The sequence below is a fragment of the Palaemon carinicauda genome, chromosome 20 (assembly GCF_036898095.1).
Source record: "Palaemon carinicauda isolate YSFRI2023 chromosome 20, ASM3689809v2, whole genome shotgun sequence".
In the NCBI taxonomy this organism is placed as follows: Eukaryota; Metazoa; Arthropoda; class Malacostraca; order Decapoda; family Palaemonidae; genus Palaemon; species Palaemon carinicauda.
In genome coordinates, this window is record NC_090744.1 from 128075277 (window position 1) to 128101717 (window position 26441).

The 26441-nt window shown below is 44.9% G+C and overlaps 1 protein-coding gene across 1 annotated transcript; it reads left to right on the forward strand.

The window, feature by feature from the left end:
• The first annotated feature begins 1587 nt into the window (after window positions 1–1587).
• Window positions 1588–26441, forward strand: LOC137614457 (chondroitin proteoglycan 1-like). Its single transcript, XM_068344266.1, has 5 exons — window positions 1588–1716; window positions 25108–25149; window positions 25308–25406; window positions 25650–25943; window positions 26213–26441. The coding sequence occupies exons 2-5, from the start codon at window positions 25108–25110 to the stop codon at window positions 26342–26344; spliced, it is 567 nt and encodes a 188-aa protein (XP_068200367.1). The 5' UTR covers window positions 1588–1716; the 3' UTR covers window positions 26345–26441.

Here is a 26441-nt window from a genome sequence, read left to right on the forward strand (position 1 = left end):
TATTATACAAAACAAATATCAAATTCTAAATGGAAGGCAATACCATATTGATAAGAAGAAATCTTTATATTAGTGTGAATATATATGTGTGTATGTATGTATGCATTTATATGTGTCTGATGTACTATCTTGTTGTCACGAACGAAGTGAGTGACCTTATATGAAAGGCCATATTTTTTTTAAGCTATCTCACCCAATCCGTAGCCCGGTCATTCCTTCACCATAGATTTTGGAGTGCGGGTGGGGGGTGGGCGGAGCAGCTGATATTTTTGGCGGCGGAGTCAATAACTCCTATACCAATACATATATTAAAATGAAATTTTAAGGTATTATTTATATATGCATATGCATATATATATATATATATATATATATATATATATATATATATATATATATATATATATATATATAAATATATATTTATATATATATATATATATATATATATATATATATGTAAGCTTTGTTTCTGTCAATTTTCATGTCCACACCTGCTATAAGCATGCCCTGGCTGCCGTTTTTGTTCGTAAGTGACGATTTTAGCTAAGAAATTAGCGAGGAACCGCAAACTACTCCTAGAGTTTTACAGATATCCAAATGATTTTCACAGGGTTTGATGGGTGTTTTGTGAACTAAATTCATACCAAGGTTCGTATTGATACTTGCCATAGAAAAGTCACAGTAAACCATTTTTCGGATATTTACTTTGTCCATACCAATTTTCATGTTGATATCTGTCATAGTAAAGCCACAGCAAACGTTTATTTTGGTATGGGATGGATGGTTAGTTTTGGCGTTGGAATAAATTGTTCCTTGAATAATAATGCATATGCAAATGAAAATTTCAGGGATTGAATGGAAACATAGTTTCTCTGTTCCTGTCAAATTCCATGGTAATATCTACAATTGAAAAGACACGGCTAGCATGTAGCCTTCTTAAATATGATGTTAAATGTAGCAACATTACAGTGAACTACGTGATAATGAGACACATCAACGAGGGACAATGCCGATCTCATAAAGAATATCCGTCCCGAGTTCAGAGAGTAAAATGTTAATAATATTGGTATATCTTTGAAAACGTAACTATTTGACCATCATATTTATAAGAATAATACCTAATTTTCGACCATAAATTGATTAAAAAGTTAAGGCTTCTAAACCTGGGAAAAATAAGTATATCACTTTTACCAGCAGTAATTTTTCTGTGTTTTAAGCATTGCAATTCACTAGATCGGTCATTCTAAATAAACAAATTGTTGTCTCTTATACAACACATTGAATAATAATGATGGTGTGCAAAGAGATATTAAAAGGAAAATAATTTTCTCTTGCGTCATGAAGTTGTGTTGATTTATAACATATTGCATAGAGCTTCATGTTCTCTGGGTGAACTTTTGAAAACATTCTTGTAAATCTTTATTTATTTATTTTTTTCTCTTTTTTTTTTTTTTGGCACATCCTTGTTCGCCGAAGTCTCCGACTAACCGCTCTTAGCTCCTTGGACCAATGACGTCATCCCTGAAGTGAGTAGCTCTGTAAACGTAAAACAACCTTATGCAGCAACGACTTAATCACCTATACTGTGTGCTATTGGTAGTGGCCGAGGCTCAAAACCGAGGTATAATTTAAGATTTCTGTCAATGTTTGGTCAAACACAGTTGTGATCCAGTTTCAAAGCTCTCTGTTAATAATTCTTTAACGTATTGCAAAGTGAGTAGTAATATTTTATTGTTTCGTTTTTTAAGACTATGAGCTTCGTAGTATCTGGTACCCATTTGTGACGTTTATGATCATGTGTACTATCGAGGTAATGAGTGTGCTTTATGTGGTTGGCGTGAAGTTGTTTAGTGATCCAGGGAAGTGGCGTATCCAGGGTTGTCTCTGAAGGTGGGCAAGCATGGGGGCAAAGTCATATTTGAAGGAGGTATCCCCATGTGAGGCCTCAGGGGCCGAACCCCTGTGGCAGGGGGTTTGTAATCCAGCAGTTCTGAGAGACTGATGTGCATTCTGAGCATCCAGAATAGTCTTGTTGATCTTGGACATGAAAATCAGATGTACTATTTGGAAGACTTGTGAGTTCAGCTTCAATAGTTTCATGATTATCTAAGGGGGAGGGGGATAATCGTATGGTCAACTCCACTCATCTTGTGTAGGGGCCACCCTCCTTGGACATAAAGCTATGCAGTTTGAGCTTTATTTCTTCTGTGGTACCTTGAGTTTGTTTCGAGAACTAGTTTGAATGGACTCGGCAAGTCCAGTAATTACATTATTCTAAACTTAGTTGCAAAAGCACAGCTCTTTATACTGTTTCGGTGGGCCTACACGTCTTAGAAAGCCGTAGAAATACAATGCAATTGCAGTTTTTTGTCACTTATTTACACAAATACAAGTCGGCTTTAGTGATAATGTTACAAAGTTCAGTACTACGATGCATATTTAACTTATTTACATATTCATTCATTTCGTAAGTGGAGTTAAATAGTGAACATAATAAAAAAACTTATGATTTAAAATTTTATATTAATATTATGCGTTTGTAAGATTGGTTGAACTATTTTAATAGAACTAGTCGCTTCCAATCAAGACAATTTATTTAAATAAATTACGAAATTGGATAATGGAGTTGTGGGTATAAGATTTAAATATAAGATTTGTTTCCAATCTAGATAAATTACGAAATTGGATAGTGGGGAGTATAAAATTTGTTACCAAACACATTCGTATTCCTCCGCTTTTAATTGTCTTCCAAGCATCGCTAGTAGTAACATATCCACATAATTTGCGATAGCAATAGGATTTAAGTTTCAATTGTACAATTTTCAATATTAAACTTACCCGATAATCATGTAGCTGTCAACTCCGTTGCCCGACAGAATTCTACGGGAGGGATACGCCAGCTATCACTATACTAGAAGGGGGTGTACTCACAAGCGCCACCTGTGGCCAGGTACTACAGTACTTGTTGTTGACGCCACCTCACTTTTTCCTCTGTCGTGCTTCCGGCAAGACGTTCTTGGATACGCTTATGATTTTGGAGTATTGTTCACGGTTTGGTGAAGTATTTCTCTAAAATTTGCAGCAATTCGCTATACTGGAAACTTCTTTGTTAGCTTAGCTAGCTTTTGGAATTAATTTATTATGGTGACGAAGAGAGTATGAACTCTCTTTCACCTTTTAATGGCCGACCCTTCCCTTAGACGGAAGTGTTGGTGTCTAAGAGAGTATAGACTCTCTTTCTTAATTTTGTTATAGATTTATATTATATCTCTCCGCCTTTTATAGGCCTCTTCGATTAACTTCCTTTTATTATAAACTTATTAAAATTAATTTTTATCTTTGTTTATATTCGACCTTTCCTAATAGTAGGCGGTCTTTTCTTGGTACCGAAGTTAATTAACATTGAGCCCGTCATTTCGGTTTTACCTGTTAACATATTATGCTTTTTTAATGTTTTTGAAAGAATTTCTTTGATAGTCTCGTACTGTTTTCAAAGTTGAACTAACGTTTTGTTTTGTCTCTGCAGTTGTTGACGTTCAGAACGTTCAACTTGCGTTCTATCGTTACGATAGAGAAAGAATTTTCACGGTGTCACGTTGCAGTAAGAGTAACCGTGTCTAGCGTTTTGTTCATTCTTTCTTAACTTAATGGTTTTAATTCTAATAAAGGAACTTTTCATTTTGAGAAATATTTTCCTTTAACAATATGTTTTAACGATATATATGATTGGGCTCTTCTCTCAGGTTCTAAGTCGAGAGAGAGAGAGAGAGAGAGAGAGAGAGAGAGAGAGAGAGAGAGAGAGAGAGAGAGAGAGAGAGAGAGAGAGATAGAGACGGAGGGAGAAAGACGAGGATAAACTTTTCGTTCAAGCGAGTAACGTTGTTATCGTTTTTGCTCTTCTCCCTAGTCTCTTTAGGGGAAGAAGGTAAACGTTTCTAGAGAATTTAAACGTAGTTTATTTGATCTAGTGTTTAGTCTCTTTCCAGCCACTGAATTATTTATCTTTCATTAGATTTTTCTGTTACATTGTAATTCTGTTTTCGCAATTACTAACTTTTGAGAAAGGATAGAATTGCGTGTTTCAGGTACAAACCACTTAAAGTTTCGAGTTCAGTGAAATAAGTGCAAACAGAAAATCAAAAGTGATAAGTGATTAGCGCAAAGTGTCAGTGTTGTGCGTGAGGGTACTTCTGTGCGTGCCAGTCGTCCTCCCAGTCCGGGACCTCTTGCAAGCTCCCAAGCCCAGGGGAGAAGCAATGTCGAAGGGCAAAAGGATTCGGCAGGCCTTGATCGGCGCAGAGAAGTATCCTCGGTGGTTGCGGGCGTGTCTTACAGAGACAGTCACTCCCACCCGCAGACGATTGAGCCCTTATTTTGCTAGTCTGCAGAAGAAATTTCGGGGAGAAAATGCTGGTCTCAGGTCTCAAGACCTCTTAAACGTAAAGTCCAGACCTATGCCAGACGTACGAAGTTAGTTCTACAACCCGGATGCAGTCATTGGGTTAGCTCTGACTCTCCGCAGTCATCAGGTGACTGCACACCTCCTAAGAGAGGTAAGGTGATGCCATAACAGACCTCATCTTCTGTTAAGGCTTTGCCTCAGCAGACCTTAGCGTCTGCCGACCCCAAGATGACTTTGCTGCAGTCCATGCAGTCACAGCTTGCGGTCTTAATGCGTGAGTGTCAGGCTGAGAAGGTTACACCTCCTCCTGCGATCGCTCCGCCTCACCGCAGTCCAGTCTGCCAGGCGTACGATGTTGAGGTTCCTCAGGATACCTTACCGCGTACTGAGTTGCCAGTTACCAGCGGTGTGCAGCAACCTCCGCCTTCCTTAAGGCAACCTCAGCAATGGGAGCAGGAATCTTATGCCTTACTTCCTCCGCTTCCGCTTGCGGTTCCACCAGAGAGGCAACAATCTCTTGAGGTACGACTACCTCTTCCATCAATGAGGCAGCCACCTCAGCACTCGCTGCAGCTTAGGCTAGCTCCTCAGGAACCTCAACTCGCGAGACAAGAACTGCGTTCTGCGCAGCCGCTACATCAACTCTCGCAGCTCACACCTCAGGAACCTTGACTCGTTCCTCAGGAACCTGCTACTGCGCATCCGCAACCCTTACAGCAAGCGCAACTCATGAGGCAGCAACCTCATGCTATGAGTCAGCCACCTCAACGCATGCATCTGCCACTTTCTCCTCAACTTGAGAAATTACAAATGACAATAATAACACCTCATTACTTTCATATCTTGCATTTGTAATCATATACATGTATGCCTACACAAACATTATGATAATGGAGGTTATTTGTCTTACTTATATAAAAATATATATGTATTCCTTGCAATATATTTTTAACAATATCGCAAAATATGGCAAAAATATCTTCAAAACAAAAATGAATCATGAGTTATGAATGTAAGGTAAATATTATGTTGATATTAAAACCCCATGCAAGCATGCATGAAGCACTCTAGCACTGGTCATGGAATTTCTGAGAAATGTTAAACGCCATGCAACACGCTCTGCTTACCTTACAGCATGCTCTGCATACAGCATGCTCTGCATACAGCATGCTCTGCATGCAGCATGCTCTGCATGCAGCATGCTCTGCATGCAGCATGCTCTGCATGCAGCATGCTCTGCATGCAGCATGCTCTGCATGCAGCATGCTCTGCATGCAGCATGCTCTGCATGCAGCATGCTCTGCATGCAGCATGCTCTGCATGCAGCATGCTCTGCATGCAGCATGCTCTGCATGCAGCATGCTCTGCATGCAGCATGCTCTGCATGCAGCATGCTCTGCATGCAGCATGCTCTGCATGCAGCATGCTCTGCATGCAGCATGCTCTGCATGCAGCATGCTCTGCATGCAGCATGCTCTGCATGCAGAGCATGCTGCATGCTGCATGCTCTGCATGCTCTGCATGCTCTGCATGCTGCATGCTCTGCATGCTCTGCATGCTCTGCATGCTCTGCATGCAGCATGCTCTGCATGCTGCATGCTCTGCATGCTGCATGCTCTGCATGCAGCATGCTCTGCATGCTGCATGCTCTGCATGCTGCATGCTCTGCATGCAGCATGCTCTGCATGCTGCATGCTCTGCATGCTGCATGCTCTGCATGCTGCATGCTCTGCATGCTGCATGCTCTGCATGCTGCATGCTCTGCATGCTGCATGCTCTGCATGCTGCATGCTCTGCATGCAGCATGCTCTGCATGCTGCATGCTCTGCATGCAGCATGCTCTGCATGCAGCATGCTCTGCATGCTGCATGCTCTGCATGCAGCATGCTCTGCATGCAGCATGCTCTGCATGCAGCATGCTCTGCATGCAGCATGCTCTGCATGCAGCATGCTCTGCATGCAGCATGCTCTGCATGCAGCATGCTCTGCATGCAGCATGCTCTGCATGCAGCATGCTCTGCATGCAGCATGCTCTGCATGCAGCATGCTCTGCATGCAGCATGCTCTGCATGCAGCATGCTCTGCATGCAGCATGCTCTGCATGCAGCATGCTCTGCATGCAGCATGCTCTGCATGCAGCATGCTCTGCATGCAGCATGCTCTGCATGCAGCATGCTCTGCATGCAGCATGCTCTGCATGCAGCATGCTCTGCATGCAGCATGCTCTGCATGCAGCATGCTCTGCATGCTTCTCAGTCATACATCTTTGGTTGTTGCCAACTCACTAGACTGTCAAGCAGTTTCATAACGTTGCCTTCTAGTCTGCTGCTTTTGCACCATTGAAACCCTCACTGAGAGAACTTAACTTTTCTCGGATATGGTCCCTGTAGATGAGAAAGTGCTTTTCTCCCTCCTTCTGATATTCCCTTGAGGACTCTGTCATTTGGAGAGGAGCCTTTAGCTGCGTAGCCTCCTATGGACTTTTATTTAAGCATAACATGCTTCCAGGGAAGGTAATGGTTCCACTTCAGTCACTAACCCCTTCTGTTACCACACCTGCTCCCTTAGACCTTGAGCTGTGTTGCAAGACATGCAGTCCAAGCTTAGTCCTTGTTAAAGGATTTTTTGTTTACGGAGTCAGTGTGTCACTGGGAAGACGTTCAACAACCAGCAGAAGTGACTTGTTGTGACGCAGTGCGGCAACCTCAGCAACCCGATAAGGAGTTGTCTGTACGACCCAGACAGTCTAGACAGCTTCGGGTTGTCACTGTACTTCCTCGCTTCCCCATGGTTGACAGTTCACAGACTGTGCAGCAGTACCATGATCTTGTGTCCGGCTCCGTCAGACGACTGGCTTTTAAGAGCTCCCACAAGTCGTCGCTGTCTGGAGATTCTCAGATGGACTATGGATTTGACCAAGGAACTGGGCCTCCTGGTCAATTTTGAGGAGTCTCAGCTCATCCCATCCCAGACCATTGTCTCCCTGGGTATGGATCTTCAGAGTCGAGCTTTTTGGGCTTTTCCGTCGGCCCCAAGGATCTTCCAAGCCCTAGAATGCATCCAGAGCATGCTGAGAAGGAACCGATGCTCAGTCAGGTAGTGGATGAGTCTAACAGGGACACTTTCATCGCTGGCCCTGTTCATCGTGTTAGGGAGAATCCTCCTCCCCCCCTTCAGTATCATCTAGCTGCTCACTGGATAAAGGACATGACGCTAGAGACGGTCTCAGTTCCTGTTTCCGAAGAGAGGAGGTCTTCTCTCGCGTGGTGTAAGAACAGTTTTTCTCAAGAAAGTCTACCTTTGGCTGTTCAGAAACCCGACCGCCGTCTCCTCTCGGACACATCAGACACGGGCTGGGGTGCGACTTTGGACGGACAGGAATGATCGAGAACATGGAATCAGGAGCAAAGGACACTTCACATCAATTGCAGGAGTTATTGGCGGTTCTTCTGGCCTTGATAAACTTCAAGTCCCTCCAGCTTAACAAAGTGGTGGAGGTGGACTCTGACAACACCACAGCCCTGGCTTACATCTTCAAGCAGGGAGGGACTCTTTCGTGAAGTTGTTCTAGATCGCAAGGGACCTCCTCATCTGGTCTAAAGATCGAAAGCTCACGCTGATAACGAGGTTCAAGGTTCATTCAGGGCGGTATGAATGTCATGGCAGATCACCTCAGCCGGAAGGGTCAGGTCATCCCCACAGAGTGGACCCTTCACAAGAATGTTTGCAGCAGACTTTGGGCCCTGTGGGGTCGGCCAACCATAGATCTGTTCGCTACCTCGATAACCTAGAGACTCCTATTGTATTGTTCTCCGATTCCAGACCCAGCAGCAGTTCACGTGGATGCTTTTCTGCTGGATTGGTTCCATCTCGACCTGTATGCATTCCCGCCGTTCAAGATTGTCAACAGGGTACTTCAGAAGTTCTCCTCTCGCAAGGGACACGGCTGACGTTGGTTGGCTCCGCTCTGGCCCGCGAGAGAGTGGTTCTTAGAGGTACTGCAATGGCTGGTCGACATTCCCAGGACTCTTCCTCTAGGAGTGAACCTTCTACGTCTACCTCACGTAAAGAAGGTACACCCAATCCTCCACGCTCTTCGTCTGACTGCCTTCAGACTTTCGAAAGACTCTCAAGAGCTAGGGGCTTTTCGAAGGAGGCAGCCAGAGCGATTGCCAAAGCAAGGAGAACATCCACTCTCGGAATCTATCAGTCTCAAGGGGAAGTCTTCCGTAGCTGGTACAAGACCAATGCAGTTTCCTCAACCAGTACCACTGTAACCCAGATTGCTGACTTCCTGTTATATCTTAGGAAAGTAAGATCCCTTTCACCTCCTACGATAAAGGGTTACAGAAGTATGTTGGCAGCGGTTTTCTGCCACAGAGGCTTGGATCTTTCCACCAACAAAGATCTACAGGACCTCCCTAGGTCTTTTGAGACCTCAAAGGAACGTCGGTTGTCCACTCCAGGCTGGAATCTAGACGTGGTCCTAAGGTTCCTTATGTCATCAAGATTTGAACCTCTCCAATCAGCCTCTTTTTAGGACCTCACATTAAAAACTCTTTTCCTCGTGTGCTTGACAACAGCTAAAAGAGTAAGTGAGATCCACGCCTTCAGCAGGATGATTGTTTTCACATCTGAAACGGCTACATGTTCCTTGCAGCTCGGTTTTTGCTAAACGAGCTTCCTTCACGTCCTTGGCCTAAGTCGTTCGAGATCCCAAGCCTGTCCAACTTGGTGGGGAATGAACTGGAGAGAGTACTTTGCCCAGTTAGAGCTCTTAGGTACTATCTAAAAAGGTCTTAACCTTTACGAGGACAATCAGAAGCCTTATAGTGTGCTATCAAGAAACCTTCTTTTCCAAGTTCTAAGAACTCAGTTTCTGACTATTCAGGCTTCTGATTAGAGAAACACATTCTCATCTGAAGGAAGAAGACCTTGCTTTGCTGAAGGTAAGGACACATGAAGTGGGAGCTGTGGCTACTTCTGTGGCCTTCAAACAGAGCCATTCTCTGCAGAGTGTTATGGATGCAACCTATTGGAGAAGAAAGTCAGTGTTCGCATCATTCTATCTCAAAGATGTCCAGTCTCTTTACGAGTACTGCTACACCCTGGGACCATTCGTAGCAACGAATGCAGTAGTAGGCGAGGGCTCAGCCACTACATTCCCATAATCCCATAACCTTTTAACCTTTCTCTTGAATACTTTTTATGGGTTGTACGGTCGGCTAAGAAGCCTTCCACATCCTTGTTGATTTGGCGGGTGGTCAATTCTTTCTTGAGAAGCGCCGAGGTTAAAGGTTGTGATGAGGTCCTTTAGTATGGGTTGCAGCCCTTGATACTTTAGCACCTTTGAGTTGATTCAGCCTTCCAAGAGGAACGCTGCGCTCAGTAAGGAAGACTATCTTATTAAAGGCAGAGTAACGGTTCAAGTAGACTTCCTTACCAGGTACTTATTATTTCATTGTTATTGTGGATAACTGATTATATGAAATACGGGATACTTAGCTATCCTTTAGTCTTGTACACTGGTTTTTCACCCACCCCCCTGGGTGTGAATCAGCTACATGATTATCGGGTAAGTTTAATATTGAAAAATGTTATTTTCATTAGTAAAATAAATTTTTGAATATACTTACCCGATAATCATGATTTAATTGACCCACCCTTCCTCCCCATAGAGAACCAGTGGACCGAGGAAAAAGTGAGGTGGCGTCAACAACAAGTACTGTAGTACCTGGCCACAGGTGGCGCTTGTGAGTACACCCCCTTCTAGTATAGTGATAGCTGGCGTATCCCTCCCGTAGAATTCTGTCGGGCAACGGAGTTGACAGCTACATGATTATCGGGTAAGTATATTCAAAAATTTATTTTACTAATGAAAATAACATTTTTCAATATTAATCTTACCCGATAATCATGTAGCTGTCAACTCTGTTGCCGACAGAAATCTACGGTCGGGATACGCCAGCGATCGCTATACAGGTGGGGGGTGAACACCACAGCGCCATCTGTGGTCAGGTACTCCAGTACTTCTTGTCAACACCACCTCAATTTTTCCTCTGTCGTGCCTCCGGCTAGACCTACATGGATACGCTGTTGATTCTGGAGTTATTGCTCACGATTTGGTGATGTATTTGCTCTAGAGTTTAGCCTTCGCTATTCAGGAAGCTATATCATTAGCTTAGCAAGTTTTTGGAATTAATTTGATTTAATTTTTTATTTAATTTTGGTACGGAGAGAGTATGAACTCTCTTTCACTTTTAAATGGCCGACCCTTCCCTTAGACGGAAGTGTTGGTGTCGAAGAGAGTATAGACTCTCTTAATTTTGCTTAACAAAGTTATAGATTTATTTTATATCTCTCCGCCTTTTATAGGCCTCTTTGATTAACTTCCTTTTATTATAAACTTATTAAAATTAATTTTTATATTTGTTTATTTTCGACCTTTCCTAATAGTAGGCGGTCTTTTCTTGGAACCGAAGTTAATTAACATTGAGCCCGTCATTTCGTTTTTACCTGTTAACATATTTTGCTATTTTAATGTTTTTGAATTTTAATGTTTTTGAAAGAATTTCTTTGATAGTCTTGTACTGTTTTCAAAGTTGAACTAACGTTTTGTTTTGTCTCTGCAGTTGTTGACGTTCAGAACGTTCAACTTGCGCTCTATCGTAACGTCTATCACGGTGTCACGTTGCAGTAAGAGTAAACCGATTCTAGCGTTTTGTTCTTTCTTTCTTAGCTTAAATGGTTTTAATTCTAATAAAGGAACTTTTTATTTGGGAAATCTTTCAGTTTTTTTCCTCTAACAATAATATGTTTTTCAATATTAAACTTACCCGATAATCATGTAGCTGTCAACTCCGTTGCCCGACAGAATTCTACGGGAGGGATACGCCAGCTATCACTATACTAGAAGGGGGTGTACTCACCAGCGCCACCTGTGGCCAGGTACTACAGTACTTCTTGTTGACACCTCCTCAATTTTTCCTCTGTCGTGCTTCCGGCAAGACGTTCTGGGATACGCTTATGATCTTGGAGTATTTTCACGGCTTTTGGTGAAGTATTTCTCTCGGATTTCGGCTGTCGCTTTACTGGAAAACTTCTATATTAGCTTAGATAGCTATTATTTAGTTCTGATTAATGGTTAACGATCTTTTTGCTTGATTTGGAATCCCCACTTGGCTAACTCTTTGATTCAAGATGTCTGACATTTCACAAGCCCCACCCCATAGACGATGTAGGTCTTGTAATAGGCGTATTCCGAAGGCCTCGGTAGATCCTTACACCGCTTGTTCTGACTGTAGGGAAAGACCCTGTCAGTTGGAAGATCGATGTGAGGAATGCGCCGGACTTTCGGAACTTGAATTTGTCCGATTTCTTAAATATTCAACCAAGTTAGAGAGAGAGTTAGGAGGAGTTCTTCTCGCTCTTCACTTTTTTCCTCACCTCATGATCCCCTACCTTTTCCTCCCCCTGTAGTGGCTACCCCCGAACCTACTATTTGCCCTCAACCTGATATGTCTGTTGTTTTGAGTGCCATTCAGGCTTTAGGTGACAAAGTGGAATCGGTGGTTAGTGATCATAAGTCTCTTATGGCCGAAGTCAAGGAACTTAAGGTCAAGAGTGCAGTGGGTGGTAATAGTGCCAGTGCTGTGACAAGTGCTAGTGTCAGTGCAGTGCCAAGTGCTAGTGTCAGTGTCAGTGTGGTGCGTGAGGGTACTTCTGTGCGTGCCAGTCGTCCTCCCAGTCCGGGACCTCTTGCAAGCTCCCAAGCCCAGGGGAGAAGCAATGTCGAAGGGCAAAAGGGTTCGGCAGGCCTTGATCGGCGCACAGAAGTATCCTCGGTGGTTGCGGGCGTGTCTTCCAGAGACCGTCACTCCCACCCGCAGACGATTGAGCCCGTCTTTTACTCGTCTGCTGAAGTATTGTCAGGGAGAAAACGTTGGACTCAGGTCTCAAGACCTCTCAAACGCAAAGTCCAGACCTCAAGAGCTCTACAACCTGGCTGCAGTCATTGGATCAGCTCTGACTCCCCGCAGTCATCAGTTGACTGCACACCTCCTAAGAGGAGTAAGGTGCTGCCGCAACAGATCTCTTCTGTTAAGGCTTTGCCTCAGCAGACCTTGGTGTCTGCCGACCCCAAGTTGACTCTACTGCAGTCCATGCAGTCACAACTTGCGGTCTTAATGCGTGAATGTCAGGCTGAGAAGGTTACACCTCCTCCTGCGATCGCTCCGCCTAACCGCAGTCCTGTCTGCCAGGCGTACGATGTTGAGGCTCCTCAGGATACCTTACCACGTACTGAGTTGCCAGTTTCCAGCGGTGTGCAGCTACCTCCGCCTTCCTTAAGGCAACCTCAGCAATGGGAACAGGAAGCTTATACCTTACTTCCTCCGCTTCCACTTGCGGTTCCACCAGTGAGGCAACACTCTCTTGAGGTACAACAACCTCTCCCATCCATGAGGCAGACACCTCGGCTCTCGCTGCAGCGACCTCAACCCTCCTCAAGGCGAGAGCCTCAACACCTTAGCCTTGCGCCTCAGGAACCTCAACTCGTTCCTCAGGAACCTGCTACTGCGCATCCGCTAACCTTACAGCAAGCGCAACTCTTGAGTCAAGACACTCATGCCAGGAGTCAGCCTCCTCAACCCATGCTCCTACCTTCTGCTACTCCTTTTGACCAGCCTTTGCAGCCTGAACCTCAGGTTTTGCCTCAGCAACAGAGGCTTGAGGATGAAACCACAAGCGTTTTTGCTCCCGCTCGTGCAGATTCTGCTGTTCAGCATACCTTACCTCTCACTTCGCTACACTCTGGTGATGAGGTTTCTGATGATGAGGCTGCACACCTGGATCCCTCATCAGACGTGGAAGAATCCAAGTCTTCTCCTCCTCCTATTGACTTTCGTAAGGTCCTGGCTCTTTTCAGAGAGGTATACCCAGACCATTTTGTCTCTGCTACCCCCCGCTCTCCGCCATCTGAGTTTTCGCTGGGCATGCAGCCAGCCAAGTCAACTTATACTAAGCTCGTCTTTGCAAGGTCCTCTAAGAGAGCTCTAAGAATTTTAGGGGAGTGGTTGCAGTCTAAGCAGCAACTAGGAAAGACTTCCTTTATGTTCCCACCGACTAAGCTCACTTCTAAAGCGGGCGTTTGGTATGCCACAGGAGAGGAACCAGGCTTGGGAGTACCTGCCTCTGCCCAGGCTGACTTCTCAAGTTTGGTAGACTCTCCTCGTAGAACAGCAATGAGGCGCTCTAAGGTTTGCTGGACCTTCTCCGATCTAGATCACTTCCTAAAGGGTGTATTTCGAGCCTTTGAGATGTTCAATTTCCTAGACTGGTGCCTGGGGGCCCTTAGCAAGAAGACCTCCCCTGCGGACAAGGACTCAGCCATGCTCTTAATGTCCTGCATGGATAAAGCTATTAGGGATGGATCTGGCGAGCTTGCTTCAATGTTTGTGTCAGGAGTGCTTAAGAAAAGGGAGCAGCTTTGTACCTTACTTTCTTCCAGCATCACACCTTGTCAAAGGTCTCAACTCCTTTTCGCTCCGCTCTCTAAGTTCTTGTTTCCCGAAGAGCTTGTTAAGGACTTGTCTGCGGCCCTGATTCAAAAGGACACCCATGATCTTGTGGCCTCTTCAGCTCGTAAGACTAAGGTTGCTCCCTCAGTCCCCAGGACTTATCGCACCCCAGTGGCTGATACTCCTGCTACAAGGTTTATTCCGCCCTTTCGTGGTAGAGCCCCCAGCCGAGGAAGCTCCCGTCCAGACTCTTCCAGGAGCAAGTCTAGGAAAGGTTCCAAGACTTCAAAAGGCAAACACTGACTCTCCTCCTCTCCAGACAGCAGTAGGAGCCAGACTCAAGATCTTCTGGCAAGCCTGGGAAAAGAGAGGTGCAGACGCCCAGTCTGTCAGTTGGCTGAGGGAGGGTTACAGGATACCATTCTGCCACAAACCCCCTCTGACCACTTCTCCCATCAACCTCTCTCCCAACTACAAGGAAAAGGACAAGAGGCTAGCGTTGCACCAGGAGGTGTCGCTCCTGTTACAGAAGAAGGCAGTGGTTATAGTCCGGGACCATCAATCCCCGGGCTTCTACAACCGTCTCTTTCTGGTGGCCAAGAAGACAGGAGGTTGGAGACCGGTGCTGGACGTCAGCGCGCTCAATGCTTATGTCACCAAGCAGACGTTCACTATGGAGACGACGAAGTCGGTCCTAGCAGCGGTCAGGCAGGAGGACTGGATGGTCTCGTTTGATCTGAAAGATGCTTACTTTCACGTTCCTATTCATCCAGACTCCCAACCTTTCCTGAGATTCGTTTTTGGAAAGGTTGTCTACCAATTCCAAGCCCTGTGTTTTGGCCTAAGCACAGCTCCTATGGTGTTTACGCATCTGATGAGGAATATTGCAAAATTCCTCCACTTATCGGACATCAGAGCCTCCCTTTATTTAGACGACTGGCTGTTGAGAGCCTCCACGAGTCGTCGCTGTCTGGAGAGTCTCAACTGGACTTTGGACTTGATCAAAGAACTGGGTCTGTTAGTCAATTTAGAAAAGTCCCAGCTCATTCCCTCCCAATCCATTGTGTACCTGGGAATGGAGATTCGGAGTCAGGATTTTCGGGCTTTTCCATCGGCCCCAAGGATAAGCCAAGCCCTAGATTGCATCCGGAGCATGCTGAAGAGGAGCAGTTGCTCGGTGAGACAGTGGATGAGTCTCACAGGGACCCTTTCATCGTTGGCCCTGTTCGTCGAGCTAGGGAGACTCCACCTCCGCCCTCTCCAATTCCATCTAGCAGCTCATTGGGACAAGGGTTTGACGCTCGAAGCAGTCTCTATCCCGGTCACCAAAGAGATGAAGACCACTCTCTTGTGGTGGAAGACCAATCTCCTTCTCAGGGAGGGCCTATCGTTGGCGATTCAGACCCCCAATCTTCATCTCTTCTCGGATGCATCGGACTCGGGCTGGGGCGCGACCTTGAACGGACAGGAGTGCTCGGGAACGTGGAACGAGGAACAGGAAACGCTCCACATCAACTGCAAGGAGCTACTAGCAGTTCATTTAGCCCTATTGAACTTCAAGTCCCTCCTGCTAGGCAAGGTGGTGGAGGTGAACTCCGACAACACCACAGCCTTGGCTTACATCTCCAAGCAAGGAGGGACCCATTCGAGGAGCCTATACGAGATAGCAAGGGACCTCCTCATTTGGTCAAGAAGTCTAAACCTCACCCTAGTTACGAGGTTCATTCAGGGCAACATGAACGTCTCAGCAGATCGCCTAAGCAGAAGGGATCAGGTCATCCCCACGGAATGGACCCTCCACAAGAGCGTGTGCAACAGACTTTGGACCTTGTGGGGTCAGCCGACAATAGATCTTTTTGCCACCTCCATGACCAAGAGACTTCCTTTGTACTGTTCCCCAGTTCCAGACCCAGCAGCAGTTCATGTGGATGCTTTTCTGCTGAATTGGTCCCATCTCGACCTTTACGCATTCCCACCGTTCAAGGTCATAAACAAAGTCCTTCAGAAGTTCATCTCGCACGAAGGGACACGGCTGACGCTGGTTGCTCCCCTTTGGCCTGCAAGAGAATGGTTCACAGAGGTACTACAATGGCTGGTCGACGTCCCCAGGACTCTCCCTCTAAGAGTGGACCTTCTACGTCAACCTCACGTAGACAGGTTGCACCCAAACCTCCACGCTCTTCGGCTGACTGCCTTCAGACAGTCGAAAGATTCGCTAGAGCTAGAGGCTTTTCGAAGGAGGCAGCCAGTGCGATTGCCAGAGCAAGGAGGGTATCCACTCGTAGAGTCTACCAATCCAAGTGGGAAGTCTTCCGGAGCTGGTGTAGAGCCAATGCAGTTTCCTCTACCAATACCTCTGTAACCCAAATAGCTGACTTCCTATTACATCTAAGGAATGAGAGATCCCTTTCAGCTCCTACGATTAAAGGGTACAGGAGTGTGTTGGCTTCAGTTCTCCGCCACAGAGGTTTGGACCTTTCTTCCAACAAGGACCTTCAAGACATCCTTAAGTCTTTTGAGACTTCTAAAGAACGTCGTCTACCCACTCCAGGCTGGAATCTAGACGTAGTCTTAAGGTTCCTTATGTCACCTAGGTTCGAACCTCTCCAGTCAGCTTCCTTCAAGGACCTTACCCTCAAGACTCTTTTTCTCGTCTGCCTTGCAACAGCTAAAAGAGTCAGTGAGGTTCATGCCTTCAGCAAGAACATTGGGTTCACATCCGAATCTGCAACATGTTCTTTACAGCTCGGATTCTTAGCTAAGAATGAACTTCCTTCACGTCCTTGGCCTAGATTGTTTGAAATTCCTAGCCTCTCCAACATGGTAGGTAACGAGCTAGAAAGAGTTCTTTGCCCTGTCAGAGCTCTGAAATTTTATCTTAATAGGTCAAAACCTATTCGAGGACAGTCAGAAGCCTTATGGTGTGCAATCAAGAAACCTTCGAGGCCCATGTCCAAAAACGGGGTTTCGTATTATATAAGGCTTCTGATTAGAGAAGCCCATTCTCACTTGAAGGAGGAAGACCTTGCTTTGCTGAAGGTAAGGACCCACGAAGTGAGAGCCGTAGCTACTTCGATGGCCTTTAATAAAAACCGTTCTCTGCAAAGCATAATGGATGCAACTTATTGGAGGAGCAAGTCAGTGTTTGCATCATTTTATCTTAAAGATGTCCAGTCTCTTTACGAGAACTGCTACACCCTGGGACCATTCGTAGCAGCGAGTGCAGTAGTAGGTGAGGGCTCAGCCACTACATTCCCTTAATCCCATAACCTTTTTTAACCTTTCTCTTGAATGCTTTTATTGTTGTTTTTATGGTTGTTACGGTAGGCTAAGAAGCCTTCCGCATCCTTTTGATTTGGCGGGTGGTCAATTCATTCTTGAGAAGCGCCTGGGTTAGAGGTTGTGTAGAGGTCCTTTAGTAGGGGTTGCAGCCCTATATACTTTAGCACCTTAGAGTTGATTCAGCCTCCTAAGAGGAACGCTGCGCTCAGTAAGGAAGACGAACTTAATAAAGGCAGAGTAACGGTTCAAGTCGACTTCCTTACCAGGTACTTATTATTTCATTGTTATTTTGAGATAACAGATTATATGAAATACGGGATACTTAGCTATCCTTTAGTCTTGTACATTGGTTTTCACCCACCCCCCTGGGTGTGAATCAGCTACATGATTATCGGGTAAGTTTAATATTGAAAAATGTTATTTTTATTAGTAAAATAAATTTTTGAATATACTTACCCGATAATCATGATTTAATTGACCCTCCCTTCCTCCCCATAGAGAACCAGTGGACCGAGGAAAAATTGAGGAGGTGTCAACAAGAAGTACTGTAGTACCTGGCCACAGGTGGCGCTGGTGAGTACACCCCCTTCTAGTATAGTGATAGCTGGCGTATCCCTCCCGTAGAATTCTGTCGGGCAACGGAGTTGACAGCTACATGATTATCGGGTAAGTATATTCAAAAATTTATTTTACTAATAAAAATAACATTTTAACGATATATATAATTGGGCTCTTCTCTCAGGTGCTAAGTCAAGAGAGAGAGAGATAGAGACGGAGGGAGAGAGAGGAGGATAAACGTTTCGTTCAACGGGTAACGTTGTTATCGTTTTTGCTCTTCTCCCTAGTCTCTTTAGGGGAAGAAGGTAAACGTTTCTAGAGTTTTATTCTTGTTCTCAGGCTTTATGCGGTGAGAGATTTTAAACGTAGTTTATTTGATCTAGTGTTTAGTCTCTTTTACAGCCACTGAATTATTTATCTTTCATTATGTTTTTCTGTTACATTGTAATACTGTTTTCGCAATTACTAACTTTTAATGAAGGATAGAATTGCGTGTTTCAGGTACAAACCACTTAAAGTTTCGAGTTCAGTGAAATAAGTGCAAACAGAAAATCAAAAGTGATAAAGTGATAAGCGCAAAGTGTTACAGTGTTGGGTTCGTCTGTTCGTGCCAGTTGTTCGCCTAGTCTGGGACCTCTTACAAGCTCCCAAGCCCAGGGGAGAAGTAATGTCGAAGGACTTATGGGTTCAGCAGGCCTTGATCGACGAACAGAAGTTTCCCTCCGTGGTTTCGGGTGTTACCAACTCACGTAGCCGACGTGATCACCCCACCCACACAAAGACGAGAGAGCCCTTTTATTCCTCGTCTGCGGAAGAGGTTTCTCGCAGAAATCATGGACCAAATCTTGCAGCTTTTAAGTGCAAGTCGGTCCCTTCCGCGCAAGTCCAACTCCTAGGTGGTGCCATTAGCACTGGGTCAGTTCGGACTTGCTGCAGTACGACAACTGCACACCTCCCAAAAAGGCAAGGTGGTATAGCAACAGACAGTAACTCCGTCTGTTGCCGCACCAGCTGTTTTAGACCCTCAGTTTCAACGGACAGTAGCTCCGTTTGTTGTTGTCTTTCTTAAACTCTAGTGGTCTATGCTGCTGACAATGCAGTCTCAGCTTGCAGTGTTGATGCAGGAGTTTCAGGCAGAGAAGGTTAGCACACCTCCTCCTGCGAGCGCTCATGAGGCAGCCGCCTCAACTCCACCTCTGCGCAGTCCACCCTGCCAGACGTATGATGTTGAGGTTCCTCAACCTACCTCCACGCGTGAGCTGCCGCATTGGGAGTTGCCAGATACCAGCGCTGTGCAGCAACCTCCACTTTCCTTGAGGCAGGAGCCTCTTGCTATGCGGCAACCTCCTCAACACTTGAGGCAGGAGCCTTATGCTTTGCAGCAACCTCCTCTACCCTTGAGGCAGGAGCTTCGTGTGTTGCGTCAACCTCCTCCATCCTCGAGGCAGCAACCTCTTGCGTTGCGGCAACCTCCACCATCCTTGAGGCAGCAACCTCAACTCTTGCGGCTGCCACCTCCACTCTTGAGGCAAGAACCTCAACTCTTGAGGCAAGAACCTCAACTCTTGAGGCAAGAGCCTCAACTCTTGAGGAACCTCATGCTATGAGGCAGCCGCCTCAACGCATGCAGCAACCGCATTCTTCACAGCATGAGCCTCTCTCTGCGCAGCTACCTCCTCAACCCTTGAGGCAGACGCAACTCTTGAGGCAGGAACCTCACAGGAGCCTCATGCTATGCGGCATCCTCCTCAAACCATGAGGCAGGAGCCTCATGCTATGCGGCATCCTCCTCAAACCATGAGGCAGGAGCCTCATGCTATGCGGCAACCGCCTCAACCCATGAGGCAGGAGCCTCATACTATGCGGCATCCTCCTCAACGCATGCGGCATAAGCCTCATCCCTTGCAGCTTGAGCCTCATCCCATGCAGCTTGAGCCTCATCCCATGCAGCATGAGTCTCATCCCATGCAGCATGAGTCTCATCCCATGCAGCATGAGTCTCATCCCATGCAGCATGAGTCTCATCCCATGCAGCATGAGTCTCATCCCATGCAGCATGAGTCTCATCCCATGCAGCATGAGTCTCATCCCATGCAGCATGAGTCTCATCCCATGCAGCATGAGTCTCATCCCATGCAGCATGAGTCTCATCCCATGCAGCATGAGTCTCATCCCATGCAGCATGAGCCTCATCCCATGCAGCATGAGCCTCATCCCATGCAGCATGAGCCTCATCCCATGCAGCATGAGCCTCATCCCATGCAGCATGAGCCTCATCCCATGCAGCATGAGCCTCATCCCATGCAGCATGAGCCTCATCCCATGCAGCATGAGCCTCATCCCATGCAGCATGAGCCTCATCCCATGCAGCATGAGCCTCATCCCATGCAGCATGAGCCGCACGCCATGCAGCATGCTCTGCTTACCTTACAACATGCTCTACATACAGCATGCTCTGCATACCTTACCGCATGCTTCTCAGTCACACATCTTTGGTTGTTGCCAACTCACTAGACTGTCAAGCAGTTTCATAACGTTGCCTTCTAGTCTGCTGCTTTTGCACCAGTGAAACCCTCACTGAGAGAACTTAGCTTTTCTCGGATATGGTTCCTGTAGATGAGAAAGTGCTATTCTCCCTCCTTCTGATTTTCCCTTGAGGACTCTGTCATTTGGAGAGGAGCCTTTAGCTGCTTAGCCTCCTATGGACTTTTATTTAAGCATAGCATGCTTCCAGGGAGGGTAATGGTTCCACTTCAGTCGCTAACCCCGTCTGTTACCACACCTGCTCCCATAGACCTTGAGCTGTGTTGCAAGACATGCAGTCCAAGCTTAGTCCTTGTTAGAGGATTTTTTGTTTACGGAGTCAGTGTGTCACTGGGAAGACTTTCAACAACCAGCAGAAGTGACTTGTTGTGACGCAGTGCGGCAACCTCAGCAACCCGATAAGGAGTTGTCTGTACGACCCAGACAGTCTAGACAGCTTCGGGTTGTCACTGTACTTCCTCGCTTCCCCATGGTTGACAGTTCAGACTGTGCAGCAGTACCATGATCTTGTGTCCGGCTCCGTCAGACGACTAGCTTTTAAGAGCTCCCACAAGTCGTCGCTGTCTGGAGATTCTCAGATGGACTATGGATCTGACCAAGGAACTGGGCCTCCTGGTCAATTTTGAGGAGTCCCAGCTCGTCCCATCCCAGACCATTGTCTACCTGGGTATGGATCTTCAGAGTCGAGCTTTTCGGGCTTTTCCGTCGGCCCCAAAGATATACCAAGCCCTAGATTGCATCCAGAGCATGCTGAGAAGGAACCGATGCTCAGTCAGGTAGTGGATGAGTCTAACAGGGACACTTTCATCGCTGGCCCTGTTCATCGAGTTAGGGAGACCCCACCTCCCCCCCTTCAGTATCATCTAGCGGCTCACTGGATAAAGGACATGACGCTAGAGACTATCTCGGTTCCTGTTTCCGAAGAGAGGAGGTCTACTCTCACGTGGTGAAAGAACTGCTTTCTTCTCAAGAAAGTCTACCTTTGGCTGTTCAGAAACCCGACCGCCGTCTCTTCTCTGACGCATCAGACACGGGCTGGGGTGCGACTTTGGACGGACAGGAATGCTCGGGAACATGGAATCAGGAGCTAAGGACACTTCACATCTATTGCAAGGAGCTGTTGGCGGTTCATCTGGCCTTGATAAACTTCAAGTCATTCCAGCTTAACAAGGTGGTGGAGGTGGACTCTGACAACACCACAGCCTTGGCTTACATCTCCAAGCAGGGAGGGACTCATTCGTGGAAGTTGTTCTAGATCGCAAGGGACCTCCTCGTCTGGTTAAAAGATCGAAAGCTCACGCTGGTAACGAGGTTCATTCAGGGCGATATGAATGTCATGGCAGATCGCCTTAGCCGGAAGGGTCGGGTCATCCCCACAGAGTGGACCCTTCACAAGAATGTTTGCAGCAGACTTTGGGCCCTGTGGGGTCAGCCAACCATAGATCTGTTCGCTACCTCGATAACCTAGAGGCTCCCGTTGTATTGTTCTCCGATTCCAGACCCAGCAGCAGTTCACGTGGATGCTTTTCTGCTGGATTGGTCCCATCTCGACCTGTATGCATTCCCGCCGTTCAAGATTGTCAACAGGGTACTTCAGAAGTTCGCCTCTCGCAAAGGGACACGGCTGACGTTGGTTGGCTCCGCTCTGGCCCGCGAGAGAATGGTTCATAGAGGTACTGCAATGGCTGGTCGACATTCCCAGGACTCTTCCTCTAGGAGTGGACCTTCTACGTCTACCTCACGTAAAGAAGGTACATCCAAACCTCCACGCTCTTCGTCTGACTGCCTTCAGACTTTCGAAAGACTCTCAAGAGCTAGGGGCTTTTCGAAGGAGGCAGCCAGAGCGATTGCCAGAGCAAGGAGGACATCCACTCTCAGAGTCTATCAGTCTAAAGGGGAAGTCTTCCGAAGCTGGTACAAGGCCAATGCAGTTTCCTCATCCAGTACCACTGTAACCCAGATTGCTGACTTCCTGTTGCATCTAAGGAACGTAAGATCCCTTTCAGCTCCTACGATTAAGGGTTACAGAAGTATGTTGGCAGCGGTTTTCCGCCACAGAGGCTTGGATCTTTCCACCAACAAAGATCTACAGGACCTCCTTAGGTCTTTTAAGACCTCAAAGGAACGTCGGTTGTCCACTCCAGGCTGGAATCTAGACGTGGTCCTAAGGTTCCTTATGTCATCAAGATTTGAACCTCTCCAATCAGCCTCTTTTAAGGACCTCACATTAAAAACTCTTTTCCTCGTGTGCTTGACAACAGCTAAAAGAGTAAGTGAGATCCACGCCTTCAGCAGGAACATAGTTTTCACATCTGAAACGGCTACATGTTCCTTGCAGCTCGGTTTTTTGCTAAAACGAGCTTCCTTCACGTCCTTGGCCTAAGTCGTTCGAGATCCCAAGCCTGTCCAACTTGGTGGGGGACGAACTGGAGAGAGTACTTTGCCCAGTTAGAGCTCTTGGGTACTATCTAAAAAGGTCATAACCTTTACGAGGACAATCAGAAGCCTTATGGTGTGCTATCAAGAAGCCTTCTCTTCCAAGGTCTAAGAACTCAGTTTCTTACCTATTCAGGCTCCTGATTAGGGAAGCACATTCTCATCTGAAGGAAGAAGACCTTGCTTTGCTGAAGGTAAGGACACATGAAGTGAGAGCTGTGGCTACTTCAGTGGCCTTCAAACAGAACCGTTCTCTGCAGAGTGTTATGGATGCAACCTATTGGAGAAGCAAGTCAGTGTTCGCATCATTCGCATCATTCTATCTCAAAGATGTCCAGTCTCTTTACGAGAACTGCTACACCCTGGGACCATTCGTAGCAACGAATGCAGTAGTAGGCGGGGGCTCAGCCACTACATTCCCATAATCCCATAACCTTTTTAACCTTTCTCTTGAATACTTTTTATGGGTTGTACGGTCGGCTAAGAAGCCTTCCACATCCTTCTTGATTTGGCGGGTGGTCAATTCTTTCTTGAGAAGCGCCGAGGTTAAAGGTTGTGATGAGGTCCTTTAGTATGGGTTGCAGCCCTTTATACTTCAGCACCTAAGAGTCGTTCAGCATCCTAAGAAGACCGCTACGCTCAGTAAGAAAGACTTACTTAATAAAGTCAGAGTAATGGTTCAAGTCGTCTTCCTTACCAGGTACTTATTTATTTTATGTTATGTTTGAATAACTAATAAAATAAAATACGGGATACTTAGCTTCTTTGTTAACATGTATGCTGGTCTCCACCCACCACCCTGGGTGTGAATCAGCTACATGATTATCGGGTAAGATTAATATTGAAAAATGTTATTTTCATTAGTAAAATAAATTTTTGAATATACTTACCCGATAATCATGATTTAATTGACCCACCCTTCCTCCCCATAGAGAACCAGTGGACCGAGGAAAAAATTGAGGTGGTGTTGACAAGAAGTACTGGAGTACCTGACCACAGATGGCGCTGTGGTGTTCACCCCCACCTGTATAGCGATCGCTGGCGTATCCCGACCGTAGATTTCTGTCGGCAACAGAGTTGACAGCTACATGATTATCGGGTAAGTATATTCAAAAATTTATTTTACTAATGAAAATAACATTTTTCAGCAGCATAGTCTTGTTTTTTCCGCATGACGGTATCCAAATTTACTGTTATTATTTAATTAGTAAGAAACTAGTGTAAATTATAAGATTTCTGACTCCATGTAGTGTGTATTAAAACATGTAGATATCAGTGTTGAGAGCTCTGTATAACTTATAGACTTCGATCGCATTATATAGATGTACAATCATACAGTAGAGATATTAAAACAAACGACACGGAAACTTTAAATTCTGAGGGGTGGCAAGCTAGGATGATTAATACTTTATTTTTCCTCCAAGGTGGCAAGAAGACCCATCTCAGGGTGGTAAGATTTTACCCCCGGGGAGGGTGTCAATTGTCCCCCTTGCACCCCCCTCCCTTAGCTACGCCATTGGTCCAGGGCGGTCTACCTTAATATTAAATTTCTTATATAATTATATAACTTTTATGCTTTATATGTAAATTAAAATTATATGCAGTACAGTCTCTTATAGCACTTGAGCGGTCAAGTTATATAACTTTTCGAAAGACTTTTACTTTAGTGCCATGATGCATATAAATCTGACCTTCTTGCATTGCCCTATACATTTTGACCTTTTTGCTTTGCCCTACTACTGATAAGGATACCTAGGTTAATTTACATTAATTTGACACTTACATTAACCTGTAACCGTTATATGAACCACACTTTGTTAAATTAAATTTGATTTCTTATGCTAACTAAAATTTATTATTTGATATTTTGAATTTATCATACGCAACAACTTTTAGCATATAGTTTATATCAATAACAATATCAAAAGTTAAACTATCCAAATTCAATATAGTGAAATATTGAATTCACCTTTATTGCTGCTAAAAGTTCGAATAATCTGGGTCTCAGGATCACATGTGTTATATTCCTAAACCCTTAGATATTTAAAGAAAACATTATACCAGATTTTTATTCAACTTATAACTAGGCTAATTTTCTTTAGAAATTAGTTCAATTCCTTTTTCTATTGGTAACTTTCTACCTCATGAAATACTAGCAGGTGTTTAATACCCTAGGGCTCTCTTATACCTGAATTTTAAAAGACTAACGTTTAGGTTTCTTGTTATACATAGATTTCAAACTTCTGAATTTTTCTCAGATTGTTTGGTAAATCTTAAATATCTTTCCCTAAATTAGTAATGGTGTGACTTGATTGTCTTCACTGCCTTGATAATTTTATTCCTATTTTTACACTTCTTTTGCAGATGGCTACTCTCTTGATTATCTTAACATCGGTCTTTTTACTGGTAAGTACTGTTTTGGAGATAAAATCTAACTGGAACTTGGAAATTATACCTTAAATACTCATAATATTAACCTTCAAAAATTATATCTTCTGCTTGACCCTTCTGAAGCCTTTCAAAACTGGAAAAATAATAATTTGGTAATTAAATACTTGCTACAGGCTAGCTGCCAGATAGCCCCAAACTATGAAACTCACAGGCTTACTTCTGCACTGGCACCGGCAACTGTTACTCCATTTACAGAGACTAGGACAGAAACTGTAAGTATGGACATTTTTTAAACTTTTGACATAAAAGAATAATTGTGGGCCTATGGGATGACAAAATAATCATGGGATTTTTCAAAGTTCCTTGGAGCTATTATGATATTTATTAACCATGAATTGAAACTTTTTATTATCTGACCTTTGCTCGATCAGTTTTGAAAACTTGGTTGCATAACCTTTGCTAGACAACATTTTACTTTTTACTCTGCGAATGGTAACACATCTTTTTATTAACAGGTTTTAAAGACTCATCCCCTAAGAGTGAGAGTAACTAGTGATGTGTGGATAACAGAAACAACCAATGTCAATGAAGTTGTCACCGCATTTGTGACTGTATACAGTTACTTTCCAGCTAATCCACGAACAGTTACATCTGTTATGAGGGTGACTTCAACACCTGTTATAATTAGAACTGTGGAAATTATGGTCACGCCAACCCTGACTGTGACTTCAGTCTTCACTAGCTTTGTAACAACAACCCAGACTGTACGATTTTGGCAGAGTATCACGCATGTGTCTGTTGCCCATTCCGTAAGTATTAATCATTAAAGTCTTTTGGTACAGTAGTAACGAGTTGTGAACATAGATTCTTCCTGTTCATATAAGAATATATTCGGCTACCAGACTGGAAAGTGTAATATTTGTAGCGTTTGAAAGTAGCTTGATTTTTATTATTGAAATTAATTTACACTATTTTTATTGTTTGATTTTTATTATTGAAATTAATTTACACTATCTTTATTGTTAGAAGCCAATGTTTAAATTATAAAAATGTTCTAAAGTAAACTAAATTTCAACAGGTGTTGACTGTGCCAGTGTGGAGTACGCAAACGTTGGTTCAAGAAGAAACTACTACAGTAACACAAGCGTTGACTACTACAGTCACATCCTTTACAAAGAACCTGAATAAGGGCTACTTGCCGCCTCAGTAACATTTGCGAACTGTTAAAACTAACGCATGGGGTGGTTGCCGTCTATAAAGTTTTTAATTGGACCTCGTGGAATCTGGTCATTAAATTAAACCTTTAA